Below are 25,465 nucleotides of genomic sequence, written 5' to 3'. Positions count from 1 at the left end.
AAGCTACCAGATACGCGCTTGTGTCAAGCCCTTCGGAGTCCGACCTCTTGAATAACACGAACGTCATCTGTACTTAAAACTAATCTGCTGATTTGCGAGCACGTTGGGCGAAACTAGACTAGCACTAGGACCGCTCGGCCGCGCGTCAGCTGACCAGACAGGCGCTTAAATGCGACGGGCAGACTGAATGGCCCGCAGCTCTTCAGCTTGATGCGAAAACGGATGTTCCTACGGCGGAACAGGCCCATGTCTGAAAACCCAGACACACATTTGAACAGACAGTCAACGACGCCCGAGTACGCCGGCTAATTAGTTCCAACAGGTAATAGCCTCTTTTCGCCGTGTGTTGCTTACGCTGCCCCCGCCTCTAGGAGTCCGCATTAGCGCGCTGGGCTACATGACAAATCCGCCGTTAGCTCATGTTGTGTCTTTATCCGCAGCAGCAGCAGCAGCAGCAAGATGGAGTGTGCGTGGAAGCCAGACGAGCAAGGACTTCAACAAATTTTACAGCTGCTTAAGGAGTCTCAGTCGCCAGATACGTCCACACAGAGATCCGTCCAGCAAGTATCCTTCCCCCCCCCCGCTCGGCATAACTAATATTAACGGTTCCTTGTTGACTAACGCGGTGCTTAATCACGTCAAGGCTCAACAGGCTAGCGCTAGCTGCTGTTAGCCGGGGTGGTTACCGTTATAAGCAGGTTACGCAGGTAACAGAATGGTGGGTGTTTTTTTGTTTGTTTGTTTTGTTTTGTTTTGTCCCCCCGTGCTATTGGCAAAGAAGGTCATTTCGTGCAGAGTTAAGTTTGATTGATGAAAACGCAAGAGTTTGGCGGTGTGTTTATGGCTGCTTCACAAGCTAGCAGGGTAGATCCAGTAGTAGTCTCCTCCCCACCGACATACTCCTGTTCTATTACGCTCCAGGAAAACAAAAAAATTCTTTATTAAAACGTAATTTCCCTGGAAAACTACTCATCTGAGAGGAGGAAGTATGTTTATTTAACATTGGGATGCACGATACTGGTTTATAGCTGACATTTGCGGAAATTATCTGTATTTAAAACCAAGAATTTGGGGCTCCATACTAATTTATTTCCAAATCTTTTAATGAAGCCCATTAATCACACATTTATCGCATTGTTTCCTTATCTTTTGTTGAGAAGAGTCTTGAGCAAAACTGGGCTACGATCCATGTCTGCTGTTACTATCGTGCGTCCCCGTGTAACGCCGTGTCATAACGACATCTTCATATGAGACATTTGATTATTTTTCAGTCTTGAATGTTGTTTGTTAGAGTCTAGTGAAATGTTTGATAATGACCTCGTAAATGTGTCATTTTTTTCTCATCTGACATGATTGACGCCAACAGTGTTGCTTCATGCTGACTGACAGCACACTCAAGAAACAGGAGGGAGGCAAATCACAATAGAGGAAATGTTTAAATTAAAGAAGGGATGCACAAAAATAAGATTTTTTTCCCCCCCATATGATGTTTAAAACCTATTTGGGCTACAGTCGATTTATGCTGATGTCAATATTGTCTCTATAAAGTCAAATTTGTGTGTCCTTGCATTTCGTACTTAAAAAAAAAAAAACATGGAAACATTGTGAATTTGAAAAAAAGTAACATTTTGTTTTCTTAAAATACATGTTGACCGCATGAACAACAAATGATGAGCAAGAATGACAGGACCTTTTTTAACGGTTCTGTTTATCAGACCCAAACAGATTTCTATTTAAAAAAACAAAACACCAAACTAATATTCGTTGGACTTGCTGTGATGGTCCCCAGCCAGCATTAGAACTGACTGAAAGACGCGTGGTTCCGTAATTTAAGCTGTGTAGGGCTTCAAAGATTATGACTGCAAAGATGATTACCAGCCGTGACAGCACGTTGCGGGTATTATATTCACTGTGTGTGTATGTGTGTGAGATCCATGCAAAATGTGCTCCTGGAAACACCAACAATAGCTGGAACTACCAGAGGCGGGTGTTCTGAGTAGGTGTTCATGTGTCAGCCTCTCTGTCTCTGGACACATTAACTGCGACAGCTTCACAAGATGCGGCCATGAAATTTAACAGGTGTGTAGCTGGGAGCAACATGAAGGCACACGGGTGTGGAGATGGGTGTGGTCTGACCCTGAGGAGTTGGCGGTCACTAATACATTACTACATGTGGACTTCGCACTCATGTGTCAGAACATCAACATATAGGCTGGTGCGGCTGCTGTGATCACATCACGAGATGGTGTCTGGTTGTAATTTTGCCTCCACACTGGCGACACTCATGGCTTGAGGCACTATCTTCAGCTCGTCTGTTCGTCTCAAATTAATTTTTTCATGTTGATTTTATTGATAGCAACGCTCTTATCTGTTCCCCTTATGGGTCTGATTACGTCATTGATTCCTGATCAGGTGTTCAGTGTTGACCTGACTGTGTCATCGTTGGAGTCTGAACACTGTGTAGAAACGCTAATATCAAGGCAGCTTGTGACTGAGGTGAAGCGTTCTACTCGGAGAACGGATGTCTGCCTGATCACGTTTAAACATCTTAAAATAGATGACAAGGCTCCTACTCTTTAAAGAGTATAGAGCTGGTCAGCGATTCAAGCTTGCTGCAGCCTGAGAGCTGTTGTTGCAACATGCTCTCTGTCAGAATATCTGTACAGTGTTTATTTCAGTGAGGTTTTTATAGACATAAAAGAAATCTCTTAAAGCCGCCGGGGTGGGGGGGGGGGTAACTTGATTACAACACTGGATATTTACCCTCGGTAATGGAGGTTGTGTTGGGAAGCAGCAGCCCTGCCTAACATGGAATGATGTAGTGACGTTTCAGCATTTTACTGGTGTTTCAACAGCTATAGGATGTGGTCATTTACAGACAATATATCAGGCACCGGTGGCGTTATTCTAACATGAAACCAGGCATTAGGCGGCTCCGCTTTCTGCCATGAGTCCTTATTGTTGACTGCAGCATCTGATTGCAGTGAATTGTACATTTTGGATCTGGTTTTGATTCCTGTCCCTAGCCAATGTTCAAGGGCACTGTGACCTCACAATACAGGTTTTTTTTGGGCATAACTCAATAATTTGTATGCAGATTGTGACAGAATTTGACACAAAATGTCTAATAGAAGACCTGCAACAATTCATGGATTGGTTGATTGAAAAAATTGCCAATTACTTTGTCATTTCAGTAAGGATTCGCTGCATCTTTTTGTCATGCATGACACAGATGCAAATTAACATGTCACTTGTTGAGGAAATTGTGATGAGCATTTTTTAAATTTTCTTGACATTTCATGGATTTAACAAATAATCAGTGAATCATGAAAATAAACAGCAGATTATTCAGTAATGAAAACATGTGGTTTCTGTTATGTTGAATTAAGGGGCTTTGATTTTTTTTTCAAAGGGTCAAAGGTCAATTTTGATATGATATCAAGGTTGGGAGGCACATGACCATGAAATGGTAATTGTAGCTGTTAAATTGATATTCACTTTACTTGAATCAATTTCAAGTGTCACTCAGTCAGGAAGCTACTGCCATCAAAAGCATTTGGTTTGCTGAACTAAATCGTTTTCTTTCATTAAAAAGTAAATTTTGTTGCTTTGCAAAATGTCAAATAGCTTCTGTGCTGCCACTAATTTAAATGCAGAAGTGTTTTTTAATCACTGAATGCTCGTGCATCAGACAGTTGTTACGATCTTCTGCTCCGTGTTGCTTCCCGTATGTTCTGTGCCTGCTGATACTAAAAGAATCATTCATGGATGTGCTGCAGAAATAAATATGCCACCTGGCTGGAGGAGTCAGTCCCTTCAAATGACATTTTTATGACACCCCCACACACACATACACACATGTACCATGCTACTGTTACATTATACCACAACCTGACCACATAAACACCTGCTCGTGGTAATGTGCTCATAAGGACTGCAACATCATATCTTCCTCAACCGCGTTTTCCAGAGACTCGAGCAGCTCAACCAGTATCCAGACTTCAACAACTATTTGATATTTGTCCTGACAAAGTTAAAATCAGAAGGTAAGCAGTCTGACTGTTTCTGTTTGTTGTGTCTGTTTAATGTTCCTAGATCACCTGATGGTATTGGACAGTGTGAACACGTCACGTTTATGTAACGGCTCAGTGAAAGGTCTGTCTGGCCATGACTCGGGTGACCCCGATGAATCTTTGCCACAGATGATGAGACAGTCAGAATATGGGTCACTCTAATTTTAAACCTAATTCCTGGCACCACTCAACTCTTGGCTTGGATGTCTGCACAGTAGATGACCTAAATGTTAAGTGGTGTTAAGACATTTTAGGATGCTGCTGCGCTGTTACTCTGAGCTATGATGCAAATTGCAAATATTCAACCCAAAAATTCCAGCTACAAATTTTGAACGAACCGAGCTGATGTCCATCAAATCACAGAGATCTACGCACTTCTCACACATTAAGATTCAGCCTGTGTTTATGATGCGGTGGAGGGAGTGAGCGTGGCTGTAACCTTTGTGTCATTCATTGGTTATTTTCTCCTCCCCCACAAGATGAACCAACACGGTCCCTGAGTGGGCTGATACTGAAGAACAATGTCAAAGCTCATTATCAGAACTTCCCCAATGGCGTTTCCGATTTCATCAAGAGCGAGTGCCTCCAAAACATCGGAGACTCCTCACCTCTCATCCGGGCCACAGTGGGTAGGTTGTGTCCTCTCAACCAGAATGTCACTCATGATTCTCATTCCCACGCACATCTAGCCTGCTAGCAACCATAACTCGCTTATTTATAACTATGCTTTGTACTGTTGGGCTGTTAAAGGTTTTATTTTGTTGTGTACCCTGGATCATCCATTCCTGTTATTTTAAGCGTAAATCTGCCTTCAGCTTCTGCAGTGGAAGATGCAGCCCTCTTACATGCAAAACAACAAAGAAACTACTGAACATTGATACAATTCATATCATTAAATGTGTCCAGGGATGGAACCGTTCGTTTAGATAGAGTGACATCCCCCAACTGTTTGGGAATTATACTTGTGGTCCATCCAGGCAGGAAGGTAGATACCCTTCTCTCCTCTGTGCTGCATCAGGGAGCTGAGACCTACAGACCCCTCCTGACTGTCCGTTAGCTTAGCGCAGTGATTGGTAGTGAGTGGGCTGTGTTTGCATACGTCAGTCATCAAACAGGCCAGATTCAGAAACTTGATTTGTCCAAAAGCGGTTATCATCTTCCTCTCTTAAAAAGTCGGCTGTGACCAGTGGTAGCAGTCGCGCCTCGAGTTGTCAACACTTGTTTGATTTTGTTGGCTCAAAGTTTTTAGATGCTTCCTCCAGTCGTTGTTTCATTACCGTTTCTGTTTACAACCCAATTCATATTAATGCAGGCAAAGACAGTTTTGGACAAAAATGTATTTAATTTTTCATGGAGCTATGCTAACACTTCCAGCTCACTACCAATTATTGTGCTAAGCTAAATAGCTTAGGGCATCTGCTCTCTGTGGGTCTCGGCTCCCCAGTGCGCACACAGAGGAGTGAGGGGTTTCTGTCTTCTTGTTTAGTTTGGAGGAGGATGTCTGTTTATTCTCTGTTGCTGTGTAACACCAGTCACTGACAGGAAATCCTTCACCCAAACAGGTATCCTTATTACCACCATCGCCTCCAAGGGAGAGCTACAAAACTGGCCGGAGCTTTTGCCCAAACTCTGCCTGCTGTTGGATTCAGAGGACTACAACACATGTGAGGTGAGGACGCAAGGTGGCCGTGTAGGAGCTCGTGGTTATGGGTTTTTCACGTGTTGTAATTTCGACTCTCTTTTACTACTCCTCTTGAGCGAATGATGCCAGAAACTATGTATCCATGCAGACATTTGGGTTTGTCTTTATGGCAGTACCTTTTTTAGGGCTTTCACTTTTTTGGAAATGTTCTATTTCATGTTACCGGTAGCTGTCAGTACCAAGGTTCCTTAAAAGTAAATTCATATGAATTGTCTGGATTGGAAGCTCTTAAGAAAAAGGATGTGGCAAATTTGTGATAACACTCGTTCTATTCAGTAAACATACATCTGTGTCTGGCACAGAGCGCTGTGTTTCTATCTGTTAGTTTATTTATTTATCGTGAAAAAAGGAAGAGCTGGGTCAAATACAAAGCAGCATCTGGATAACATCCTGCTGGCCAGATGAGCTAAATACACTCTCACAGCTGGAGCGTCAGCCACAACGACAGATTATTCATCATAGACATCATTTATTCTCTTTCTATCCTTTTTGTGACCTAATTTTCAGACTTCAGACTTCGCTCACACGGTTAAAAGATCAGGATTTATTACGCCAACCAAAACAATCGTCGTTATACCTTCAGAGAGCAAGTTGTTTCCTCGCCCTCACTTGTGATCACAACCCATTTCACTGTTCACCCATCATTAGTTTGTAGTATGTAATACTTATTGATTCCTAATCATCTCCCTTATCGACCTGCTTGATGTCATCAGTGGCTAATGATGTCACATTTCTACTTTTTTTTTTTTTATTCATACAATTCTGCTGCAGTTTTACTTGCACACTTGATCGTATTTGGTTTCTGTTGTGAGCTTTTTTGAGTTCGTCTTTGTCACGGTCCCACTGAGCTCATCTGACCATTTATGTACACAGAGTTGTGAGGATGGGTTTCTACTCACAGACGCAGTTCTGTAGCTGGTATCGTGTGCAGAGGTGGTTCAGAGTGTGGCCGTGTGCAGCTCGACAAGGAAATGGGATCCGAAGCCCAGTTTAAATGACAAAAATAGAAGATCAACATGGCAGTCTTTGTTGAGAGATGCATAATGCACACCGTGATGTCACTTGGCAGTAAAGCATTATTATTACATTCAATGATAAATTCTGACATTCTTATAATAAAATCTGGTGTGATGCTTCCAGTCGTGCCCGCTCTAATTTGCTATTTTGTCTGATGAAATTGATTCCTGTTTCCAGAGAGGGCTGGCATCGGCCGATATTTTTATGATACAGACAGAATTGCAGTGATTCTGTTGAGTATCAAAAGACACATCAACGTTCAGTACCCGAGGGGTAAATAGCCAGTTGCAGTTCCTTTTTTCATGATTTAAAACTGATTGGAGAGGAAAAATGCAGATGTGCTGGGACATTTAACTAAAGAGCTGAAACAGACAAATTAGGTTGAATCACATTTCCATGTTCTGAAAGTGTTGTGTGTGGAAACTCCGAGGAACCAAAGACCAAAGTGAGTCAGCATGATGTGTGATGTAATTTTCATTTTGTTAAGAAAAAAAAAAATCCATTTTAACAATGGAGTGGATTTTAATCCATTTAAAAAAAAAAAAAAAATTCCAGGAATTGATATGGAAGTCAAGGTATTGTTGAATGTTTTGGATCGATAACCAGCTTTAATCCTGGAGAAATCCCACAGGAACCCTGGTAACTTTTGTCAGCCTCTGGCTAACATTCCTATGTTTCACCAATTGTGATGTAATTTTTAGAATCCGCAAAAGTAACTGACGGTGTTTGCTCATGCGTCCTCTCCCACTTTCAGACGCAGACACATTGTTTCTTTTCCTCATTCAGCCCATGTCAAACTGGAATGGGGTGTAGGTGGAGCGGTCACTGTCAGAGGCGACGTCCTGAGCTGACATAAGTTATTCAAGGGCAATCTAAAGTTAACACTTCAATGCAAGTCTGTTTTTGCTTTCATATTAACATCAAGTCACCCTCAGCTCGGAATAAAATGTCTGCATGTCTTTTTTTGGAGAAGGTGTTTTTTTGTTTTTTTGTTTTATCATGTCAAAATTAATGTTGTGGGTTAAATGCTACATCCTTTCATACTTAAAAAAAACTCCATATAACTGGATTAAGTACTCAGTCTTGGTACTCTTGAGGGGCAAAACACCTGAGGCAAGTGTAAAAACTTTTTTTTTTTTTTTTTTTGCTGAATTGAAAGTTGAAACTCTCTAATGCACATACGTTAATGGAAAGGCGTCTATTTTTGCAACCACTTAGTGCCAGTACAGTGGCTGGTAGTGGATATTGGACCATGTGAGCTGTGTGACTGCAGCCTTACTTAGGCTCACATAAACTCAGTGGCTCTTAATATGCTGTCAGCAGCATGTGCATGTGACATCAGTCACTATAGAGAAGGTGGATACATTATATTATGTTGCAAGGGCAGAGTATCCTGGCAGCATCGGTCGCCGCTGCTTACTGTAAGAACGTCCATATTGCTTTCAATAAGCTGCATTATCGGAATTTTAAGGAAGTGACTTAAAAATGTTTCTCCTTGAAGCGCCATTGCCCGTCTCTTTTATAAAGCTTATTCACAAGCAGAGATTTAGGTCAGCTATTTACTGTGAAGGATCGTGAAGTGTGTGTGTGTGTGTGTGTGTGTGTGTGTGCGCGTGTGCGTGCGCGGCTTAACACAGAACAGCGACCAAATGTAGCAACTCCTCATAAGACTCGCTATGTTTTTGAAAAGCAGCTTGGAGGCTGAAAGCTTCTTAACTTCTGATGGTAGAGATGGTTAAGATTTTGCTGGAATTAAATGTGTCAGGTGATATAATCTTCAAGTGATATCGTAAAACGTCTGAATTATATCTGGCTTATTATGTAATATTACGTTGTTTAATACCAAGTGCAATTTAGGTTGGGGCGTAGTACGTTTAACTGTAGTGAGTGCTCCCAATAATGACACTGGCATAATCAATATTACGCATTAGATTTTTTTCATTTGAATGTAACAGACCCGTTAAGTACAGTTTTTGAAGCTCTTGCCTGCACCCAGGAGAAGAAAAGGCATCAGAAGAAAGTAATATCGCATAAAATGAGTTTCAAAGTTTGTCTCTGTGTCAGTACTGTGATTGACTGCTGATCTGTCCAAGGTAAACCCCGCCTCCTGCCCCATGTCAGCTGGGATTGGCTCTAAATCCTTGCCACTCATGCAGAATAAGTGGCTAATAATGTGTGAGCTCAAGCATGTTCACTGGTCCACTTTTTCTGCGAAACTTTCCACTTGTTCTGCCTCTGCTTGTTTATAAGTGGGCGGGGCTATCTTCTTTACAGGTAAGGGGGGGTTAAGTAGTAATAATAGCCACTTAGTATGGCACAGGAATGAGTCCTAAAGTTTGCGGTGTTTAATGTCTGGTTCCCTCATCTCAAAGTCAGTGGGTTTTTCCATTGACTTTTTGGTTAAAAGCATGAAATGAGGTCAGCGGTGCACACAAAATTAAGATATTCAGATGGGGTTTTTTTGTTCTGCTTAAAAAAAATGCCACCACCCTGAATCTTTAACCCTAAGGTTTGTACAAAAATTGCAGTTCCATAAAAGGTTGCTAAATGAAATGCCAGAGGTTGTTAAACATCGACACGCCGAAGGGAGAAGAAGCACGAACTTTAGTTGTGGTGAAGATGAAGTTGTGCATAAGTTTAAAAACAACATTCATATGTGAAGATTATCTTGAGAAACAAAAAATTAAATTCTAAATATGTTATTATTATTATTATTATTTTGAAAGCTGATATATAAATCCTTTTTGCTTCGAAGGAACTCATGACGATACCAACGTTAAAAAAAAAGTATAATTTCCGTGACGCTCAATTATGATAGGATGTCTTTTTGACAGTTCTCATATTTTTTGGCTAAAAGCGTCCTTTTCCTGCCCCTCGAACATCCAGGATGTCATGCTAATGATGACGGCGCTGCACTCCTCTATAAAAAGACACCAGCAGGTGTGTTCGATGTCACGTGTGATGGTGCTGGATGGCTTTATATAGATCTCACTTGAAAGCCATTTTTACTCTTTTGATTAATGGCGGTTGCCATGGTGTCGTCAGGGTCAAGTTTGATCACATACTTTATACTTCTTTTCACCTTTGTGCCCGTTTGAAGTGTAACTCATTCCAGTCTCCAGAGCAGAAAGGAGATGTCGACTTGGCTCGATGCATTCCTGTCTTTGCCCCAGCTCACTGTATGGCTCACATTCTCGCCTTTAATGACTCTCCACAGCAGGGCGGTGAGGGGGTGACACAAGACATCTCAGCGTCACTGGAGTGCTTGAAGGCCACGCCCATTTCCCTGCCCTTCTCTGTTGACAGAAAACATGCTGCACAGGTTCTGTCTCTTGCTTCATGCATCGCTGCATGAGCTTGGTTGTGACGGCTTTTACATAGCTAGGTTTGCCTTTTCTGTTTATTTGTATTGATTAGAAAATATAACTGAGCCACATATCCTTTACTGTTGATCTTACCAATACAGATTTAGATTCAAGTATCTCAAAGCTTCGACACCAGTTAGTCACATGTGCTTGCGTCTTATGTTTCTGGTAAGTATAGATGGTGGAGGAACTTCCCAAATACAACTGGGAGGCGGGTTTCCTGTTTGTGACCTTGACGTAAACTCAGCTTCCTTCTTCTTGTGTCATTTCATCTTTTCAGTTCTCCACATTCTGTATCCATCATCTGAAAGGAATGCCAAAATGGAATGGGTTGCCATGGAAACTCATTTCAGGCACCGTCGTTGTCAGCGCTGTACTGTGTCTAGTATCAGTTAATTGGACTGGAGTTTTGTGTGAGACACTGCAGCCCATCGTGAGCTCGCATACTAACCATGGATCGATGAACTGAAACCATCATGTACTGTATGTCTGTGTGTATTTCCAAAACTACTCAAACTTTTTTGAAGATAGGGGTTCAGTATCTTGCTCACGGATACTTGGACACGGTCACCGGGGGAAGTGAGGATCAAACCAGCGACCCTTTGGCTGCTAGACAGCCACTCAACCTCTGAGCCACGCCGCCCTGCTTGATTTTCCATCAAGGTCAATTTAGGGTTTCCTGAAAAATGAAGGGAAATGACATTGTCTCAAAATGTTAAATGGAAGGTTTTATTCCTGGATCCAGAGCTGGCCAGAAAACTAAAAGTGTTCTTCCTTGGCCAGTAGTTTCACCATCATGATGAAGATGTTGTCACTCTTCTGACCAACTCTGCTTTCTTTCTTTTGTTGTCCCCCAGGGAGCTTTTGGAGCCCTTCAGAAGATCTGCGAAGACTCTGCTGAGATCCTGGATAGTGACATGCTGGATCGACCTCTCAACATCATGATCCCCAAATTCTTGCAGTTTTTCAAGCACAACAGTCCCAAGATTAGGTATCAGATTATCCTCTGCTTTCATTCTTATCACGAAGATAATGTTTGAAGGTCAAATTTGAACTTTGTCGCCATGCACAGGGGTGGAATATTGGTCATTAAACCTGTCAAATTGTATTTCCATAACCCAAAAAGCTGATGAAGAGACTTTTGGAAAGCAGGAAAAATATAGAATAACATCTCCTCCAATACTTTCATCTGTTGCCAATTCCAAATGAATAATCTGCTGCATCGTTTTTTGTCGAGGATCTATAGCACACCAAATAAATGTTGTAATGAATTGCTAACTGATTTAATATTACCCAGAACCAATGCTATATGTTGTGAGACCTTCTTGAATGGAACATTTTAGGTTTGTGTCCAGGAAATGAAGGTGGGTGTTGTTGTATGGTCATCTGTCATAATGCAGTTGCCTGTTGAAAGGGGAAAAGAGTTGCTCTTATTCTAAGGTTAAATTTAGAGCCAATGGAGTGAAGATGAAGACAGAGGCTTCATTCATAGTGTACGACATGTGAGGAAAATGTGCTGCTGGGATTCTCAAGTGGTGGTCATTGTGTTGCAGGTCTCATGCCATCGCCTGTGTCAATCAGTTCATCATCAGCAGGACTCAGGCTCTAATGCTGCATATTGACCCTTTCATTGAGGCAAGTCTCACTCTAATGTCACATTTCATGTGTGTTTTTATGCGTGTTGACATGATAACACTCATAAATGATCTTTGAAATTGCCTCAGGTCTCACCTCACCTCTGAAAATACTTCAGTAGCTTTTTAACCCATTTGTCTGATAATTCTGGGCTATCACGGATGTATCGGTATCAGCGTTGATAGTTTCTTATATCTACCAATATGAAAACTTCTACAGAACATATTGTGCACTGATATTATTTTGGACTATAAATTTTATTTCAAAACAGTAAAAATATCCTGTAGCAGCTTTTTTGATTACTACTCTGTAGCTATTTTGATAACGATTGAGGGGTTGTTGCAAAAAATCATATGTATAAACTGCAAACAATATAACAACACTGAAATAAAAAAATTTGTAATTTCAGTATTTGTATCAGGCCCTAAATTACATCATATACCTACATATTCATTTGTATATATCTGGTTCAGTTCAATTCAAAACACTTTATGAGTCCCATTGGTGGGTTTTATTGTGAGCAGTTGGTACACAACACATACAACAGCATATAACAACAAATATGCCAAGAAGCCGAAAACAAAACCATGTAGAACATAGTCCAACTAATGAATAACAGCCGGCCTACCTAAAAATTGTGGAGCGTTTAAGGGGCTGATTGCAGAAGTGGATAAGTAATTCTGCCGGACGGTTCATTTTCCAGTGAGTTCAAACATAACCCCGTCCTGATGGCAGCAAAGAATTCACCAGCTAGTACATGAGCGTTAGAGGCCTAAATACTAGCTGCTGATGTACAACTCAGACGTGTAGTTACATGTTGTCCCCAGAAGAGAGCACAGTACATATCACTGTGTGATACATGCCGTCTCCTTTCATGCCAACTCCCACCTGCAGCAAGGTTTAAACCATTTGTGTCCCAGTGGGAACCCAATGTATTCCTGCTGGGTCTGCACCCTCAAACCCCAGTTTGGTCATTGCTGCCAGTGTGGGCTCAGTCTCAGTGTTGTGCACCTGCCTGGCTAATCCACCCCTCTTCTGAAAAGACCAAGGGAGCTAAACCAAGTCCTCTTCAAGTCAAAATTGTCCCTCAGTTGCACATTTGATTTTGAAATTCACCGTATGTAGTAATGTCAGTGCAGATATGTAACTACTAGCACAACTCACCATCCAGCACTCTCACCTTTTGAAATTAGCAGTATTTGCATTGATTGCTTTGATTGCTGACTTTTTCCATGGATTAAGAAGATGTCTTTTTGAGGACTATTAGATTGGTGATCATAATTTTTTTAATGGAAAAATCATATTAGACACACGTAATTATTTCAAGCAAAGAACTTTATCGGTCATGAATGATGTCTGCAGGGGATTTTAACTAAGAACTGTTATGTTCAGCTTTGCAGCCTTCGTGTGTGACTGCTGTAGATTAGTGTGCGTGAGAGCAATGGCGACATCTGCAGCACGGTTGCAGGAGCATACACACACAGTACAGGGTGGTGGAAAATATGGGAAGCTTAACAGATGCCTGCATTTCAGGAATGGCAGAAAACTCTTTACCAAATAGCAAACTAGATGGAAATGTTTTGGCACCAATTATCTGTACGGTTGATCGAACAAGACAAGTGTCACAGTCGCTCACAGACACGCATTGCAGAGACAGCTCACGGTTATGAAGTATTTCTAGCTTCATGATGATATATCTTGGCTTGCAAGACATGGTTGGAAATTGTCCTATTATGTCAAAAAAAGTTATTAAAACATCCTTTTATTCATAGCATATCTGCTCCAAAAATGAAAGGGTTTGTCCTTCACCCGTGCCCCAACCTCCCACCAGGTTTCAAGAGAATTGGTTAAATAGGTTCAATGTAAAACAAAGAAATAAAGGGTACAAAATAAAACTTGTTCTGCCTGTATTCATTTGCCTTCAGATTGTTCAACGAAAAAAAAAAAAAGGTTTTTCTTCTCTTTAGAATCTGTTTGCACTGGCGACCGATGAGGAACCAGAGGTGAGGAAGAATGTGTGCAGAGCTCTCGTCATGCTGCTGGAGGTCCGCTTGGACCGTCTCCTTCCACACATGCACAATATCATAGAGGTGAGTGAAACTACGGCCTGATAACGTGAGAGGGAGGGGGAAGGTACCTTATGAATTCTTATGACCAGATGCTGTGCGTCAGAATTTTTTGTTAATGTCAGTGATAAATTATTTAAAATAGTTCTTAATTTCCTCTCAGTACATGCTCCAGAGGACACAGGACCAAGATGAAAATGTGGCGTTGGAGGCCTGTGAGTTCTGGCTTACTTTGGCGGAGCAGCCGGTGTGTAAGGAAGTGCTATGTGGACACCTCTCCCAGTAAGAATACACCTGCACACAATTCACATAGTGACACTCCAGTACAAATATTGAAAGCAGCTGATTCATTGGAACCTTGGCAGTAAGTCAGTGAAGACCTTGCTCCAGTATGATAGTCTTCTTCCCCCACACTTCAGGACGGCTGATGAAAGAACCCTGACTGTTGACCTCGGCTGTAACATCCCTCACCATACTGTCACATTAAACAGTGCCCTCAGCGGGAATCAGATGTGAATGATGGCTCCTGGGCTTCGACCTCTCCTTGCCCTTTGTTCTCATAATTTTTCCTCTGGCTTTCGTTCCAGACTCACTCCGGTGCTTGTCAACGGGATGAAGTACTCTGAGATTGACATTATCTTGCTCAAGGTCAGTTTATGTAGTGTAATATTTGCACTTGCAGGAAGGCCTTGACTCATGGTGACACACAGTTCATGACATGTGGTTCAATTAAGGTTTGTGTTATTGTTTGGTGTATAGATACATTGGAGTAGCATCGATTTTATGGCACGTGATATAATTACAACATCACTTAAAAAAAATCTGGTTGCAACCAGTTTGAACTTTGGATGTGACTGTGACACTTCAGGTTCCCTCGACCAACAGCCAGTAGAACAAAACATGAAAATGTATTAAGCTATTTCAGACCCACTGAGGTATGAGGACTCAGTCCTACACCAGGCTCCTTAAAGTACACCAGCGGTCATTTAGGCCTGTTAGGGAGTGAGTGACGGGTAACATTAATGTCTCTTTCTTTTGGCTCATTCATCATCAGGGGGACATTGAGGAAGATGAGGCCATTCCTGACAACGAACAGGACATAAGGCCGCGCTTCCACCGCTCCCGCACAGTTGCTCAGCAGCATGAGGGTGATGGGATCGAGGATGAGGACGATGAGGATGAAGAACTGGATGATGATGATACTATCTCTGATTGGAATCTACGTGAGTTCAGTGCCTGGATTAATCCTCTCAAGTGGTGATCTCTAAATTGATATTCAGTCAACCGACCTTTTTTTTGAACATCTGCCCGTCACTCATCTGCGTCTCTCTTCTTCTTCTTCCTCTTCTACTCAAAAAATTCAGGCAAGTGTTCCGCCGCAGCACTGGACGTGCTGGCCAATGTGTTCAGGGATGATCTGTTGCTCCACATTCTGCCACTACTCAAAGAATTGCTCTTCCATCCAGAGTGGGTTGTTAAGGAGTCTGGCATCCTGGTGTTGGGGGCTATAGCTGAAGGTGAGAAACTGAACTGAGGGACAAAAGAATAGCAAGTGGAGTTCCTCTCACAAAGTGAGTGAGAAAATGGATGGATGGATGGACTTTGTGGAACATTTTGTAAACCTGATACTGACTGTTCTTATCCCTCTTCACCTTCAGGGTGCATGCAGGGCATGATCCCATACCTGCCTGAGCTCATTCCCCACCTCATTCAGTGTCTGTCAGACAAGAAGGCCCTGGTGCGTTCCATCACCTGCTGGACGCTGAGCCGCTACGCCCACTGGGTTGTTAGCCAACCTCCAGATGTTTACTTGAAGCCTCTGATGACAGAATTACTCAAACGTATACTAGACAGCAACAAGCGTGTGCAGGAAGCTGCTTGCAGGTGAGCAGGAAGTCCTGATGAAACTGTATAAGTTATGTTTTGTTTTTTTTGTAACCTTACATTAAGATGCATCCATATTTTTTAAAACATTGTTTTTCTACAATGTGTTTTCCCTCCTCACCAGTGCCTTTGCCACTTTGGAGGAGGAGGCTTGTACAGAGCTGGTTCCCTATCTTGCGTTCATCCTGGACACACTGGTGTTTGCATTCAACAAATACCAGCATAAAAATCTACTAATTCTTTACGACGCCATCGGAACGCTTGCAGACTCAGTGGGGCACCATCTGAATAAACCGGTATGCTGAGTAGATTCATGTACGGTTTCACTTCACATTTCTGTGTGGTTACATGTCAAATGAGTGCACCATTTGCTCGTGTTACTTGGTCAGTGTAATTTTAATCAGTTATATTTCCCCACAAGTGAAATGTCAAGAGTTTCTTAGATTTATTTGTCTGGGTGACTTTGTTACAGTTGAACCTGTTCAAGAGTCATGAGACCCTACTGCAAAGTACATACACACACACATACTGTTTGTGTGCAATTACCGTTGTAAAGACGATTTTGACTGAAAGCGCTAAAATTGTTTCTGTTCAAATTTTCTGTCGATGTCATGAAAATGTCCTTATCACGAATTCATTTCTTTAATCAGGAATACATCCAGATGTTGATGCCTCCATTGATCCAGAAATGGAACCAGCTGAAAGACGAAGACAAAGACCTCTTCCCTTTATTAGAGGTGAGTCCCTAAAAAGGTTGCAAAAAGATGCAACCTCTGTGATGGACTGATGACTGAGTGTATTTGCCGTCTGTGTGTTTTAGTGTCTGTCGTCTGTAGCCACTGCCCTGCAGAGTGGCTTCCTGCCCTACTGTGAGCCTGTGTACCAACGCTGTGTTAACTTGGTCCAGAAAACCCTCGCTCAGGCCATGGTGAGTGTGCAGGTCCTTCAGACACTTGCGTGGTCGCCCCTGACTGGCTCAGACTGTCTTCATAGGGGTCCGACGTGATGGCCAGGATCCTGACAGAGATAGACGTGTGTAGATGCTCTTCCACTTTTTCTTTTTCTACCACCATCTTTCACTCTTCTAGCTGCATCAGTCACAGCCAGACCAGTATGAGGCTCCTGACAAAGACTTCATGATCGTGGCTCTGGATCTCCTCAGTGGACTGGCAGAGGGTTTGGGGGGCACCATTGAGCAGCTTGTTGCTCGTAGCAACATCCTTACTCTCATGTACCAGTGCATGCAGGTGAAGAACTGTGAATGCGTAGTATGCTGTGTATCTGATGAACGCGCAGACTCACTCCCATTGTTCATCTTTGGTGTCCTGTACAACCATTCAGGACAAAATGCCAGAAGTACGTCAGAGTTCTTTTGCTCTGCTAGGAGATCTGACCAAGGCGTGTTTCCAGCACGTCAAACCATGCATTGGTATGTTCTGAAAACACACTGCTGGATCTGGAGTAATGTTTGGCCTCTAAAACAGTTGCTAAATGACTCCTTTTCCTTCTTCCAGCTGATTTTATGCCCATACTGGGTACTAATTTAAACCCAGAATTAATATCAGTGTGCAACAATGCAACATGGGCAATCGGAGAAATATCTATACAAATGGGTGAGTACCTCTCTGTTATCACATTTTCACAAAATCATTTTGTTAGGGTTGTGAAAATACAGCTACAGTGCAGATTCTTGTCCACATTTTAGGGCCTGAAATGCAGCCGTACGTTGCCATGGTGCTGCACCAGCTGGTGGAGATCATTAACAGGCCCAACACTCCAAAGACTCTACTGGAAAACACAGGTACCACTCCGTGGCAGTGCTGAGCCAGCCAGCCAGGTCGCCACACACACGGACACATACACTCAGGGAGGTGCTCACACACTCCACTCAGCCAGGGTTCACCACATTCACTATCCTGCCCTTTAATCTCTGTAACAACAACGTTGCCAAGCCATGAGCCTTACTGGTTTCGCTGGTTTCTCCAAAGTATTCAAACTATTTCCACGACCGATTTGCTACCTGGCAGTGTGGCCTGTAAATACAGATGAAAGCAAATCCTAAAAGCAACTTTGGGCAAGCCCTGGTGTGAAATTCTTGACAAGCTTGAATCGAGCGAGCCATGTAAGTGCCCAGCCTTGGAATGAACTCACTTACTGTGCACCATGAAGTTAACTGTACTGTTGAGAGAGAGAGAGAGAGAGAACAAAATGCAAAGCCGTGTGAGCTAGATAGATGAGATCATAGCCTCACATAGTTCTACATTAGCATAAGAAATACTTAAATACACATACATAATAACTACTTTTGAATGATTGAGAGAACACCTAAACTGATTAAATGTAGCAAACAAAAGGTTACACTCCGCTCTTGTGTCAACACTTAATCTGGAAATTGGGATTTGAACAGTCAAAATGAGATTATGCAAGGGTAAAGTGTAACCTGCCTAAATAAAAGACAAACTAGGGATTCTGTAGATGTGTTCCTGTTTGTTTGCTGTCAAGTTTATTCGTTGCTTTTATTTACTGTTCTTTAAATGTGGATGCATATCTGCCAATAGATGTTAAATGTTGTTAAGATGTTTGATGCAGGATACTTCATAACTATTACCTTTCAGACAAATTTATTCATTTTTGATCACTGAAGATTTTCATTATTGTTGCATGTTTTCAAGGTATTAAAGCTATCGTGCTGCACTCTGGTCTCCACATCTCAGACTACTCTGATGCCGAAGGCATTTCCTGCCAAAACAGCACACGACCACATTTTAATGACTCATTTCACGATCACAATTTTTTTATCCGATAACATTTGAAAAGTAGAGAAGTTAGCAGATGGCTAACCGGGACTAGCCAGTTTGGCCTGCATGTGTTTCTTGTGTGCGTGCTCTGACGATAGAGCACCGTGGGCCTACTCAGATGATAGCATCATCACTGGCTCCATTGTCCAAAAGCTGCAGGGGTTTTTCAGTATGTCTTGGATTTTGGTTTACAGCCGAAAAACACGCCTTTTGTATGTTTTTTTTAAATGTTAGAAAATTATGCTATGAATTACAACATAATTACTTTCACACTTCTTCAGTTTTCTGCACGATGAAGTCCACTAAAGTCTGGTTTAGCCACATTTTAGCAACTTAAAGACTCATAATAAGCTTCAAAATGCACGAGTGGGATATCTACTGATGTATTTTATGCTGTAGAATTAAATTTTAAAATACCTTAAGCTTACGATAACCACAGACCTCATCTGGGGCAGTTAATTGAAAACCCATTCAAAAAGCATTGACTTTGAGACGACGGAATCGGACACTCAACAGTGTTGTAGGACTCACACACAAGAGTGGGACGCCACAGACACAAAGTCCACGTACTGTGCAATGCAGAGATTGTGTGAACGTAAAGGACAAAGTGCTGCAGTATCCATAGCTTTAATTGAAAACACAACAGTGGATACAAAGGGATGCAAATTCGACAGAACCGATTTGCCTGGCAAACTAAATTCAGATCAAACAGCCATGTACTGTGAAACCGCAGCTCGATGCAGGTGTGGCAGTATGTGGCGTCACTCTGATCAGCTGATCCTGCACTGAACTTTATTCTAATGAGCATACCATCTGCTTTCTGCATGTGTCATTGGACTGTTCATAAATGCCTGTTTGTTAATGAGAATGTTGCATAGTTTTGTGTCTCTTAAACTTAGGTCCTCCCTCCTCTCTGCCTCATAAGAACCTGCTGTGCTGGATTCTAGTCTCCCTCCATGTAGTTGGCTTGGAGTAATCTGTCATTTCTTTTCAAAAGAACACACACGAAACCCAACAAAAAAAAAAACTTCTGTTCTGTAAAATTAACATTTGTGAGTTTAAGGGAGAAATCTCCACAAGTGAAATGCTCTTGTTTAGGCCAGTCACACACACATGCTACAGCTCAGCTAGCCTGTGTCTTTACAACGAGAGCCACATTTGAATTGATTAATCGTTTTCATAAAAGATTTGAATAGCTGTTTGATCCATATGATTTCTGAAAGCAGATGCCTTTGTTTGCCTTTTTTCTATGAATGTCTTGTCAAAGTTGTCAATGTGTTCTCCCTTAAACGTGTTGTATGTTTTTTAAGTGTCATATTTTACATTCTGCCCCTGCGACTGAAGGGGGCAGTAATAATCAACACTAGTGAAATCTTCTGTTTATTATCATACACAAATTCTGTTGATTTTATGTCTGAGTTGTTTGTTTTTTCTTTATTTTTTTCTCCTCCCCCTCCTCATTGCTCATGTCTTGGTTGGCGTTTGGTGGTGTGTAACCGTGATTGCGTTACCTTAGCAATAACAATTGGTCGTCTTGGTTACGTTTGTCCTCAAGAGGTGGCACCCATGCTACAGCAGTTTATAAGACCCTGGTGTGTATTATTCAATCTTTTATTTAATTCATCTCCTCTCTGCTTTCCTCCTCTCTTCTTGTCTGTCTCCTGTGGCTCTCCTCTCCTCACTTTCCTTCTCAAAAGAAGTCTTTTCAGTTGTTTTTTTGTTTTTTATCAGTTTGTAATCATTGCCAATCATGTGACTAACCCTGTCCTCTTTTAGGTCCTACTTGTGATTTGTTTTGCCTCAGTAGCACCTTCATGTATTATACATTGATTTGTTTAATTTCTAGTTTTTTGTTCATTGTTGATTGTCGCTAACAACCTCAGAGATGCATGGGATCAGATTAGTCACATGCCTGCTGGTTCAACAACAGAGAAAGGATGCAAAATAGTCTTCCCAGATCCCTTTCTCGTTCTGTAGTCGCCCAGCTGCATGTGCCTGTCCCAAAAAAAAAAAAAAACTACCCCAAACCTTTTCTAGTCCAAATTATTTTCAAGGTGCTATAGATGAGGTTTTGCTGGACACACTGCTCATAAACAAAAGTGATGTGATTACAGCTCAGAGTAGTTGTGCTAAAAGTAAAATGTTTGATTTGTTTTCTTTTGATCAGTTTTGTGTGCATGCTTGACTTGTTGTGGTTATCTCAGCTCATGATAGACACAACTTCCTCCACACGTGTACTTAGAGTACAAATATGTATAAACAGGGTTCATACGGCCATAAACACCTGGAAAAGTCATGGAATTACAAAATGGCCATTGCCAGCCTGGAAAAGTAAAAAAAACAAACAAACAAACAAATGTTTGTAAAAGTTATGGATTATTTTTTCTTTATAATTACCAGTAATATTAAGATTAAGATTGATTGAGGGAAAAAAAAATCATTTGCCTTAAATTGATTAGCTGTCCTGAATATTGATGTTTTAGTTTGATTGTTGATTATAGTTAATTATACACAGGTAAAAAAATTTCCCTCGTTGGTGTGGAAAATCCTGGAAAGTTAAAGGTTGACCTGTGTATGAACCCTGTACTAATCAGTTGTTAAGAGAACCAATATACGATTTCTATTAGCCGGATGTATTTACTGGTAAATAAATTTGGTTACTTGTTTAAGTAATTCGTAGCATAGCAGCAGTTGATAGATTCACACAAGTTTCTCATGTTGTTACTTGAACCTTCATGCTGATATGTGATGTTAAATGTGGCCGTCCCCGTTGTCAGGTGCACCTCTCTACGAAACATAAGAGACAATGAGGAGAAAGACTCGGCATTCCGAGGAATTTGCACTATGATCAGTGTAAACCCGGGAGGAGTAGTACAGGTGAGATCCATCAAGAACATACCAGTGTGTTGTTTATTACCGCCGCCGTTGAAAAATAGCCTCACCTGTCTTCTCTGGAACAGGATTTTATATTCTTCTGTGACGCAGTGGCCTCCTGGGTAAATCCAAAAGATGATCTGCGAGACATGTTCTACAAGGTAAAAGCTGCTGTTGAGCACAGCTTACTGACCTTTTTGTAACAGTTTTACTTGTTCAAAATTAAATTGCTGCTAAGATTTTTGGAAAATGCTTTAGATTAGCTTTGAGTTACAAGCCCCGATTGATTCATTTAATCAACCCCCCCCCCTTTGCTTCCCCCGAGTGGCCAAACGGAAGAACTGCAATTTCTACAGTTGACACCGTCGAATATCCCTGACATGCATTGGATCTATTTTGAAAGCCTCAGTTATATCTTGGAATGAACTTGTGATGGTGTTTGATTTCAGATCCTTCACGGGTTTAAGAACCAGGTGGGAGAGGAGAACTGGAGGCGCTTCTCGGATCAGTTCCCTATGCCGCTGAAAGATCGTCTGGCAACCTTTTACGGGGTGTAACTGTTTTCAGCAGTCTGCCTCATCTCTGGGGTCAGTTTCAGAATTTGTTTAGGCGAAGAAATTTTTTTTTTTTTTTAACGAAAAGCACCACATGTTGCACTCACTCCTGTTTTTCTTTCTCTGCTTAGGTCATTCTCGATGGGAGACAATATAGGGAACCTCTTTTACCCAGGGAACATGTTACCCTTTACTGGGGGGAAGGATCTGCCTATCAAGGGGAGGGAAGGGGTGCGGACCCTTCTCCGACCTGGTGGACGGGGTGGGAGGGAGGTGGTACCTGCAGTGTCCAGTGCCCCTATGCACAGGCAAGGGGGGAATGGACTGCCAGAACAACCTTATCATGGGAGGAAAAATCACGTAATCTCATCACAATCAGAAATAATCACATTTTTTGTTCTCATTGGGTCTCCATATTCTGTCACCCGAACTACTGAAAAATAAACGTAAGCAAAGCAGAGAGCAAACTCTGTAAAGTGTTGTTTAGATGAGGGGTTGGCTCATATTAAAAGGGTAGGATTCATTTCAGCCATGTAGATGTGGCTTGAGGAGGTCACATGAATTCTGCCTGAAGGCTGTTCTAGAAACACGTTGAAGGTTTAACAGAAGACCTATAAATAAAAGGTTAGCTTAAAGCTAAGGAAATAGATGCTTAGACTGCAAAACATTCGATGCGGAGAAGTTTGTAATGCTGCCTATCACCGAGAGTACGTCGTCATCGTTCTAGTTACCAGATGATTTCAGTGTTCCTATTTGTTAGCAGGGCAAAGCTGTTGATTATGTCACTGGAGAGCACAATATTTTCTGTTTAAGAGCAGCTTTTCCGGGTGTAGGTAGCATGCTTGTATCATTGTGGAACTCTGTAGAGCATTAGTGATGTATGTTTTGACAGCTGTCATTGCCCTGTGATAAGGTTCTTCTTTGACCTTTTGTAATTTAACTATTTACAGTGCTTTTTTTTTTTGTTTTGTTTTTTGTTTCTTCTACCAGAGAATTACAGCAATCGGCTGTGATGTAGCATGACTGCGTTTACACACCAAACCTAGGAAATGTGTCAAATCTTGGCTGTGATGTAGTGTTGGAGTGAATCTTAGTACGGTCTCGTGGTGTGAATGTGAATGTGGACATTCATCAGCAAGCATATCAAAGCTGTGGATGCTTTTACAGTCCTTTTCACTGTCTTGGCTTCATGAAGGAAACGTGAATGCAGGTGAACACGCTGTGAGCCAGTCGTCATCGTCGTCATCATCATCATCCTCATCCTCATCCTCATCGTCGTTTCTTGGACTCTCACAACGACGACACGAATTCTGTTGTCGTGATTCTTTCGTGGCTGTCAGAACCATCCGAACCAATGTTAGATATGTTCCTTTTCTCAGTGTACTGAAGTTTTGCTATTGGTTGCTTCTTGTGCTAAAAGCATGATCTTGAGGATGACTGTAATATTTTGGGTGGTTGTGTTTTGTGGGGTACTTGGATGCTTTCATCTCTTGCATGTTGGTGGCCCCTCACACCCCAACATATAGTGGGAAGGGGATTAAGGGAGGGAGGGAAGCTTCAATTAAAGGTATACATAATAATCGCTCGTGTGTTGCAACACTGGGACTTTTATCATCATTTTTGCTGGAGTGTTCTCCCTAAAAATTGCCCCATAGCTGGATGCATAGTTCTTAAATACTGTGAAACTTCATCAACGTTTTTGTCTCTAGTTTTGCGCTGTGACTTTTTTTGTTTTTCATACGTGTTTTAAGTTACGTGAAGCCTGAATGTATTCCATGATGGGTTGGAGTGATAGGAATATTTTTTAATGCCCGGTCATTTTTCCTCTGCTGGCCAGAGTTATAAATGCAGTATTTTAACCTTTTGAGATGCACATGAAATTTACATTGCTTGTAATTAATGACGTAGCCAAACCCTTCAGATCATGGCCTTAGTATTACCACACTATACGAATTGCTGCTGAAATGTACTTTGATATTGCGAAGGAAAAAAAAAGTGATTTATAATTGGCTGACAACATTGCAAATGTGTCTTGCGTTGCATATTTGACAATATGGCGTATATATTTGGTCACAGGAATTAATCATTCACGTATGAGCAGATATGAGTAGAAACTGTAGTTTGAATTAGAAACAAATTCAATACACATTTGATTGTTTTTTTTCTAAACCTGAATTTGAATTACATAATTTGTTTTGCATTTTAAAAAATTGGGTAAGAATCTGAAATTTTTTTTTAGTGCATGTGAATCCGTTTTGTTTTATATAATTCAAATCACTCAAATGTTTTAAATTATGCTATTTAGATCATGTTTAAAAAAAAAAATCCTGTTCAGCTTCTTGCTGCTGACCGTATTTAATGACGTACACTGTGGTAGAAACGGGAGATAATGCATCATGGAATACAGAGGTTAAAATTTGTCTGTGCCACATTATTTTGTTTCCAAGTGAATTTTGTCTGTCACATTCCAGCTGTTAGGCATGCAAAAAAAAAAAAAAAGGAGTAATTACGGCTTGAGTGTGTGTGTGTGTGTATGTGTGTGTGTGTGTGTACAGAGTCCTGATATTCTTTCACTGAAAGGGTTTGGGTCTGTAAAACACCCACGGAACAATCCACACTGTTACTGTGCTGTATTTCTAACTTGACTGCTGCTATACATTTGTAGTTGTGTTTCACTACTTGAATATTCGTGTGTGTTAACCTCAGGTCGTCTGTGTTCTTGTTCCTATCTCCGCCCCCTATGTGTCTACACATATATGCATCGATAAACAACTGAGATTCGTCGAACTCTCGCCCTTCGTTTTAGGAATCGACGCCCCGTGTCGTGTGCAACACTGCTAGCTCTCTAATGTGACGGTTTGATCAAACACTAAGAATTAAAGCTGCAAGGCAGAGGGAAGAATTAATTGGACATGGTAACTTGCACATACTTGATGTACTTTTTTTTTTGTCAAAAGTGATTGTCATCAGACTACAGTAATATTTAATGTATACACAATGCCTTGAGAGCAAAAGTACTTGGGGATTTTGTTTTGCAATAGTTATACAGTAAACTGTATCTAAAGAGACAGGAAATGCCTGATTTAAAAGCAAAGAAATAGTTCGATAACTTGGTATAAACTCGTTTGCCGATATAAGTTTGACTTTCTATGAGCTTTATTGAAAATTTGTATTTTATAAAGCACCCACCAATATTAAGGAATGTCTAGTTCAAGAACTCCTGTATTCTCATCATCATTTAGCCTTCTAACTTGATTAGACTCTCTGCCTTCATCTTTTTTGCTAATTAAAAGCAAAAACATCACTTTGATAGACATGTTTTTTTAATAAGCTGCTGAATTTGAAAAAAAAAAAGTAATACTTTTGGGGCCACCAAATATTTTGGATCATGCAAAGAATCTATATTGTACTGTAGTAATTTTGTAATATTTGTAAGATGATATAGTGGGTGTGACTGGTTACCATCGCTTGAATCTGTACATTGTTCCAATAAATTG

At 41.3% G+C, this 25,465-nt stretch overlaps 1 protein-coding gene across 4 annotated transcripts; it reads left to right on the top strand.

Moving 5' to 3' along the window:
* On the top strand, positions 1-25,465 carry tnpo1 (transportin 1). Of its 4 annotated transcripts, none has more exons than XM_086188060.1 (25): positions 1-322; positions 444-564; positions 3,971-4,046; positions 4,553-4,702; positions 5,636-5,742; positions 11,015-11,148; positions 11,711-11,792; positions 13,760-13,882; positions 14,022-14,140; positions 14,446-14,506; positions 14,913-15,081; positions 15,223-15,375; positions 15,517-15,742; positions 15,867-16,038; positions 16,393-16,479; positions 16,563-16,670; positions 16,831-16,989; positions 17,084-17,171; positions 17,257-17,355; positions 17,448-17,543; positions 20,057-20,132; positions 21,318-21,417; positions 21,501-21,575; positions 21,864-22,001; positions 22,100-25,465. In XM_086188060.1, the coding sequence occupies exons 2-24, from the start codon at positions 460-462 to the stop codon at positions 21,969-21,971; spliced, it is 2,673 nt and encodes an 890-aa protein (XP_086044186.1). In that variant the 5' UTR covers positions 1-322; positions 444-459; the 3' UTR covers positions 21,972-22,001; positions 22,100-25,465. The 4 variants fall into 4 exon arrangements, 3 of the variants coding, with proteins under 3 accessions (XP_086044186.1, XP_086044185.1, XP_086044182.1); XM_086188059.1 differs by having other exon boundaries at positions 438-564; XM_086188056.1 differs by having other exon boundaries at positions 2-322; positions 441-564.

This window comes from Aulostomus chinensis, chromosome 19 (genome assembly GCF_037954235.1).
Source record: "Aulostomus chinensis isolate RoL2024-O1b breed Wild chromosome 19, RoL_Achi_v1.0, whole genome shotgun sequence".
NCBI lineage: Eukaryota > Metazoa > Chordata > Actinopteri > Syngnathiformes > Aulostomidae > Aulostomus > Aulostomus chinensis.
Note: the sequence above shows the minus strand (reverse complement) of the source record. Positions and strands in the feature narration are given on the sequence as shown.

Coding starts and splice junctions, on each gene's coding strand:
- tnpo1 (XM_086188060.1), top strand. CDS start 460: ATGGAGTGTGCGTGGAAGCCAGACGAGCAAGGACTTCAACAAATTTTA. Junction 17,544..20,056: donor GACTCTACTGGAAAACACAG/GTACCACTCCGT, acceptor GCGTTACCTTAG/CAATAACAATTGGTCGTCTT. Junction 20,133..21,317: donor CAGCAGTTTATAAGACCCTG/GTGTGTATTATT, acceptor CCCCGTTGTCAG/GTGCACCTCTCTACGAAACA.